At 43.9% G+C, this 7,135-nt stretch overlaps 1 protein-coding gene across 4 annotated transcripts; it reads right to left on the bottom strand.

Annotated features, from left to right (window-relative positions):
- Positions 1-1,080: 1,080 nt before the first annotated feature.
- LOCLOC100383387 (uncharacterized LOC100383387) lies at positions 1,081-5,489 on the bottom strand. Of its 4 annotated transcripts, none has more exons than XM_008679383.4 (10): positions 5,185-5,485; positions 3,279-3,335; positions 3,089-3,186; positions 2,877-2,965; positions 2,723-2,783; positions 2,554-2,640; positions 2,388-2,465; positions 2,027-2,083; positions 1,871-1,926; positions 1,081-1,746 (listed from the first exon to the last, which is right to left on the bottom strand). In XM_008679383.4, the coding sequence occupies exons 3-10, from the start codon at positions 3,182-3,184 to the stop codon at positions 1,383-1,385; spliced, it is 888 nt and encodes a 295-aa protein (XP_008677605.1). In that variant the 5' UTR covers positions 3,185-3,186; positions 3,279-3,335; positions 5,185-5,485; the 3' UTR covers positions 1,081-1,382. The 4 variants fall into 4 exon arrangements, with proteins under 4 accessions (XP_008677605.1, XP_008677604.1, XP_008677603.1 ...); XM_008679382.3 differs by lacking the exon at positions 5,185-5,485 and adding an exon at positions 3,523-3,699 and having other exon boundaries at positions 3,279-3,378; NM_001176042.1 differs by having other exon boundaries at positions 1,178-1,746; positions 3,279-3,378; positions 5,185-5,489.
- Between the last annotated feature and the right edge of the window lie 1,646 nt (positions 5,490-7,135).

Genomic DNA, 7,135 nt, shown 5'->3' on the forward strand with positions numbered 1-7,135 from the left:
TTGGGGATTGCTTTGGGGTAAAGATCACTCTCTAGACCATTGCAATCATCTAGTTTGGGCAGGTTGTGGTTGTGATCCAATCTGAACTCGTTTTGAAAAAAAAAAACCAACTAAACCCCGGTCTAGTCTGTGTTTTCTAATATGCGATTGATTTACAAATCCGTTTGAGCTCAAAATTTGTGGAGAACTTGAAAAATCATTTGTAAAAATGTGTGTAAAACTTCAGCTCAACCGGAGCCGTTTGGATCAGATTCGCATTCGAAAACTAAATTTCGAGCTGATGAAAACAACACAAGATAGTGACACGGTTTTGGATTGATTGAGACCTTTTGATGTCCGATTTGCGATCCGTTTGTTTTGTTGGTCTCGTGCGAGTTCTAGGAACATTTTCAAAACATGGGATCACTGATTAGTTGATGTGTTATTGGTTCAAACGGTTTCTCTGTTAAGCACAAGAATTTAATTGGCTCTCTCAATCACATCACCCCCCTACGGTCGCCTTTTGGATCCTTCACTCCGGCATGCTCCCTGTACAACTAGAAGCGAGCACTAGGGTGTATCTATTTCCTTGGGGGCAACAAATGCCCGAGCCATTGAAATGGCCATGGCCAGGCTTTGTGGGCTCAGTTTGTAGTTAGTTTTCGGTGGTACGCGCACGATGCACGAACCACAATCCCAAACCACCTTTTTTTTGTTTCTAGAGAAACAACCAAAATGCACGAGGCCACTCCTGCACCTGCCACACCTAGGGTTGGGTGGCCCTCACAGACAGAAAGAGGTTGAGCTGAGGTCGATGTGACAGAGGGACAGGAACCAGCAACCATTCGTCACGCGTGCGTGCATCTCCTTCCGGTGGTTACAACGGCACTGGTGCCAGCCATGTACTCTAGTCTAGGTGAGGACGTGAGGTGTAGATACTTTTTTTTCTTTGTGTGCATCGACTCAGCCAGGCCATCGTCTCTTGTGATGCTCACCTCTGGTCCAGACCATGGTCTTTACCAGCTTGCATATATGCTTATTACAACAGCAGGAGACAGACATCAACAAGACACAACTGCAAGCCAATCCTTGTCCCGATCCTAAAGCAACGCAGAGGAATCAAATCGACACCAAACAACAAACCGAACAAATACTACAGCTGGTCCATCTCTTATCTTCTTAAGACATATGCTTCTTTGGGAACCACATCTAATCCTGCCACCCAACCAAACCAGCGGGTATAATGGCATAATAGAGAGACTGTACACCCAAACTTCTGCTATTATTTTCTTTCAGGCTACAAATCAAAGAACAGCGTTTCCTATATATTTATATATACATGGCAGTATAACTATACCTCCAAAAACTAAACACAGACCTGCAAAAGTTAGCCTAGCCCTCTGCTACACCTCAAGCCTGACTCGCGTTCTGATCGGCTTTAGCTTCACCCCCATGCTCTCAGGTGACAGGAGATCCGGCGAAATGCAGAACGGGCTCAGGGGGCTGCGCGGGCTGCACTCCACCACCTGGCTAGGCGGCCTGTACAGGCCGTATCCCATCAGGAAGTACTCCATCGGTATAAGCATCGCGTGCGGCTGCTCCTCGGTTACCAGTGAACCGCACGCTTGCACCTCAACTAGAGCGCAGTATCTCCTGTCCAGCTTCGACGTCAAGTGAACGGCCTCCGTGTGGAACTGGGAATTGTCGCCCACAAAAATCAGGGTTCTGCACTGCAGCCGCTTTATATGCTCAGACAAGTCGTATCTCCTGAAAAAACCAAATTCAGAAACAATTCAGTATGGTAGCTTCCCCTCAGCAAAATGGGTATAGAGTTTCCACCCCCGCTGCATGATCATTCTAATATATATAGGAGTGAAATGCGTGCGCGTACTCGTTCATTGTCTGTACGAAGCGCCACACGTTCATGCTCTGCCGCTGCTCTAGCAGCTACAACACATGTCACAGAAGAGGTTAACGCTTAACAACATTTTTTAAAAAAAAGAAAGAAACAGAACAACTAATGAAGTGTAAGCTCTGTGGTACTTACGCTTTTACAAGCCTGCACTATGTCTGATTCGGGTAGTTCAGAGAATCCTCGCACTTCCTAAGGAGTAGAAGATTTGTTCAAGAAAAACCAAAGAAATCTGAGTTGGGTAAAATCGAAACAACTTAGCCCACGTTTGGATACCCCTCCAATTATGATAACCAGATTATGTGATCATAGTGATCCAGGTGAAACCAGGTTAAAAGGTATTATAGATGCTCAAAGTCCAAATTGCCCCTAATTGATTATCCAACTTGCTAAACTATAAAGGATAAAATAGGGATTCCTCACTTAAAAACCAACCTAAATCCATAACCCCGATTATAATAATTGAACCATGATCCAAACAGGCGCTTTTATCTACCTTGCTGAAGTACCGCTGAAGTAGGCACTCCTTCACTAACCCACACATGCCATAGTAATACAGCAGATTGGATGTTACCTAAGAAAATTACTGTGTTAACAGAGTCATGTGCTTTTGATAAATATGTAAATCAGAGGGGGCGTAGAGTCATTTGCAGCAAAGCTACCTTACTGTATAACCACTCAGTCCAAGTGGGGCCTTTACACAGAGGTGAAACAAGGATAAGACCTAGTACCCGCTCCCTATACTTTGCCTTGAAAAAAAAGAGAAGATAATTCAATACTTATTTTGATGGGTAAGCAATAAATATAGCACATTAATCCTGAAACACATACCGCGAACAGAGTTAGAATGTAGGCACCTGCAGTGACACCGAAGCACATAACAGAGCCTAATCTGGAAGGAGCAAATTAAACCACACAACATAAGATTAGTCCAATCATTTGATATTCTTTTCAGATTTATGATATAATTTCCTAGATGATTTACCCAAAGAAATCGAGGACATCCGCAACCTGATCTGCCAAATCGTCAACAGACGGTATAGGAGCATTTGGGGAAATTGGAGCAGCTCCTAACTGCATGGTTCTCATATGAATGAAAAAGAAAAACACTAGTGAGGCCTTAGAACTACAAAAGCTTAATAACATTAGGGACAAAACACATGTTTTATTTCTAATAGTAAATTACAAATTACTGACCTCATGTCCTGGGGGGCTAATATGGTAAATGCAAAAATTATGAAGCAGCAGCGAAGCGGCTTCGGGACAGAACAATAGTCCTTGGAAGCAGGACATATCTGACAAGTTATAACAAGGAGACGAGTGTTTATAAATTACTGGAAAAAATCGAAGGGAGAACCGGTATACTTGAAACAAGTGTAGTTCTTACAGTTTAAAGCAATATCGGGATAAGTAACAAGGGCAGGCTTGTCATGGTCACCGTACACTGCAACAGATACAGGTCCATGATTCGTTTGTATATGGTGTTCCTGAATAGACAAGAAGTAAAACATGTCAAAAAAAAGAGGAGAAAAGGCTAGTGAGAATTCCTGAAGAACTTCAACCAGCAGGAAGATTGAAAATTCCAACGTTGCGCGATTTACGCAAGAAAATAAGAAACAACTTATGTTTACAGTTGTAGGCACGCATCCGCTGATGCCGGCAGAAGACATCTCTGCCAAATCATCTATGGTTCGAGGGTGGTAAATGCACCATATGACAGTCTATTTGAAGACGTGGGTTCTAGGTTATACCGTGGCCCAGCAGTGCATCAACCAAAGTAAAGCTATTTAAATCCATATAATGCTTAACGGTTAGGCTGTCATGCGCTTTCCGTGTCAAAATTCATGCTGCAACTAAGCTGTCGGTGGAAGCTGTGGTGGTACAGCCCAGAAACGCCATGCAAAGAGAAATGGTCCTTTAAACCCGGTCAAGAAGGACATTAGGTGAGTCGCTATTTCCAATACTTGTTTCAGGGGAGCAGACTTATTAGCAGTCCTTCACCGACGCTTGAAAGGCAAGTGTTTCTCCCAAATGACGCAAAGGTGATGACTTAATGATGGAAGGATCTCTGTTTTATCTGTATGTATATATATAATAATACTAAAAGGCTGACAAGATGCTGCCGGAAGAGAAGGATAATACAATAGTTTCATCATGATGAAGTGGTCCTAAAGGTGATCGTTCCACAGCCGTTGCCTTCCAGGACAGCAAACAGGAGTGATGCATAACACGATTCGAACTGCAGATGATTGCTCCACAATAAATATTGTACTGAGGAATGATTTGACTGCCGGCTCACAAGCATACCATTGGAAGTTATTAGAGAAATCCACATCGAAAAGGGGCTTGTAAACTACACTTAAAATTTTTCACCCGTTTACTCAGGCACTAGTCCAAACTGAATAGAATCTTCCTACGGCAAACGAGTTTCAGGTAAACGTTTTTTTTGTGTTAAAATTAGCAACAGCAAAAACAAAAGCCGCGCACTGCTTTTGTTTATTATATTACTCCACTAATTAAGAAACACAGTAGGTGGCCAATTTCCAAAGCTGTCGGTCGTTCGCCGAGTAAGAAACCGCTCCACGTTGAACCACTACCAAACAAATAAGAACTAGACAGTTTAAGAACCCCGGTTGAAACAAGAGACACAAGGGAAGTGGTGGTTAGAACACCGAATCAGCACGCAAGAGCGCCGGGCCAGAACCTTTAGCGCTAAAATCGTGTGATAAAGGCGTCGTGGTGGTGGTGGTGAGTTGGTGACGCGGAAGCGAGGGATCCACCATCTCGGAGACGGAGCTAAAAGGTAGGCGGCTGCTGCTGCTGCTTCAGCGGAGAGCAGACGAAATGCAGCTTCACGAATCGCGGGTCGCAAGAGCAAGCGGGGGTGGGGTGGGGGGGCGGCCTTGCCAAGATTCCGCGTCGTGGGCTGCTGTCTGATTGTTTTATAGGGCCACAGTAAAAAAAGATGAATCCATGAGCAAGAACGAAAGAACGTGCTGAAGCTGAACCGACCAAATGCCGCAACAGAGACGGAAACGCAATGCGACGAGACACACGAAATACGATTACGACCGGGGGGGGGGGGGGGGGGGCACGAAATTTCAAGGGCCCAATCCCTTCTCCCTCCCTCCCAAACCACCAGCAGATACCACCCACCGAGAGGGCGAGAGCCGAGAGGACGAGACCCAACGCTAGCAAGAACAGGAGAGAGGAAAATTCGCATGGGAGCGCTGGAACAGCCGAGAAACAAAGAATCGGAGCGGAGGAGGAGGGGGGGGGGACGTTGTGCGGACCTTGCCGCCAAAGGAGATGCGCTCGACGTCGACCGACACGACGGAGCCGCCGGAGTCCCCCATCTCGGGCGCCGCCTCCCCTCGACGCCTCAGAGGAGAGATGGCTGGTCCGGCCTGCTCTGCTCAGGCCCGGCCCCTCCTCTTCCTCCCTATAAATTGCCTCGTGCGCCCCTTTCTCCCCCCGTCTTCTTCGCCTGTGTTGCCGTCGCTTATAAACGACGGAAGGAAGCAAGGGGGAGGACGAGCCAGGCGCGCGGCCTCCCTCCCTCTCCTCTCATTGTTGCCTTTCGGGGCGGAGGACTGCCCTTTCACTGTTCTATATTCGCTCCGCCATTCCTGCACTTCCCTATTATTGCATCCCAGCCCAGCCCACCCGTTGCACATTTGACTGCTCGCTTCATTCGCCATGTTAAACAGTCCACCATCCCTATCAAAGACGGTAGCACTCCATCCTATATGTAATAGAGAGATTCTTTCTACGCTCATTTATCTATTTTAATATTTTAAACAACAGTTTTAGTAAAACTAAAATATATACAAAGAGTATAACAAATAAGTATACAAAAAAATTAAAATAAAATATGTCTTTAATATAGATATTTACGTATAGAGGGAGATGTATAGGATGTTGCTGGAGAGAAATGTGATATATAGAGGAAAAAATCATTTGAGAAGAATGTAAAGAACAGATATAGAAGATAATACTGGAGACATTGTGACTAGCTAGTGCATAGGACAAAACTAGCATATAGCAAGTTGTTATTATTAATAAAAAATGATAAATGCTTAGTCCAAACAAAAATATGCGAGTTGCCATGACTACACCACCGTAGGGTTCGACGGTTTTTATGGTGGTAGAAATAGGCTTTTTGGAGAGCCTACGACGATGGTGGTGGTCAAGACAATGACGGAGGGTGGTGGTTGCCATGACTACATCGTACATCAGGGTTCGAGAGTTTTCGTGGTGGTAGAAAGAGGCTTTTTTGGAGAGTGTATGACACCAACAGCGACAGTGGTCAAGACGACGATAGAGGTGTAAGCGGTGGAAAGCCACCCATGAAGCAACGGAAAAAGTCAATTTGACGACGCATATGTGGTAGGAGCATTGGTCAAAAGAGGAGGAGAGTGAGTTTAACATAGTCGTAGAGGTGTAGATGCATCGTCCTAAATCGGGAAGTTTTGGAGGTGAGGGCGCTTTTTGTGTTGAATCTAAAAAAGAGGAGGCTTAGATGGAGGTGGTCACAGTCAAGGGTGATGACTGAGACGACAGGGCAGATGCAACGGTGTTGACAGTGTGAGGCGATGGCATGGGCTGTGTGGAAAGGAGAGGATAAAATGTACATGTCAAGCCCTTTTAACATACACGTGTGACGGGTGGACGATATATAGTGGGTCCCTAATATTTTTTCCTTAAAACTAAATTATTGCAAATATATTCTTTAAAGTGAAATAAATAAATAAATAATAAGCGGCACCTAGGATATCTTCTAGTATATCATTTTATCGCTCTAGCTTTAGTACTATAGCCACACTATATCAAGTAGCCAAAGAAACTTAAGTTGACTGAAGTCCTAGCAGATAAGGCCTCAAATATATTATGTTTTTTTGGAACATGTGTTTCCCTAGCCAAATGCATTTGACTTAACGCTCAAACAATGTCCCCGCTAATAAAATACTACCGCCGCTCTCGAATATTTATCGTCAACTATTTATTTTTTTTAACTAAAACGTGACAAATAAAAAAGAACAAAAGAAATACTACGGTGAGGCACCACAATAACTAAGCTTAGGTTTAGGGTTTATAGTGATGGGGTGGCACGATAGAGCTACAACAATATAATATAATATAATATAATATAATATAATATAATATAATATAATATAATATAATATAATATAATATAATATAATATAATAGTCATGACAATGAGAATAAGTCAAAGTGATAACT

This window comes from Zea mays, chromosome 4 (genome assembly GCF_902167145.1).
Source record: "Zea mays cultivar B73 chromosome 4, Zm-B73-REFERENCE-NAM-5.0, whole genome shotgun sequence".
NCBI lineage: Eukaryota > Viridiplantae > Streptophyta > Magnoliopsida > Poales > Poaceae > Zea > Zea mays.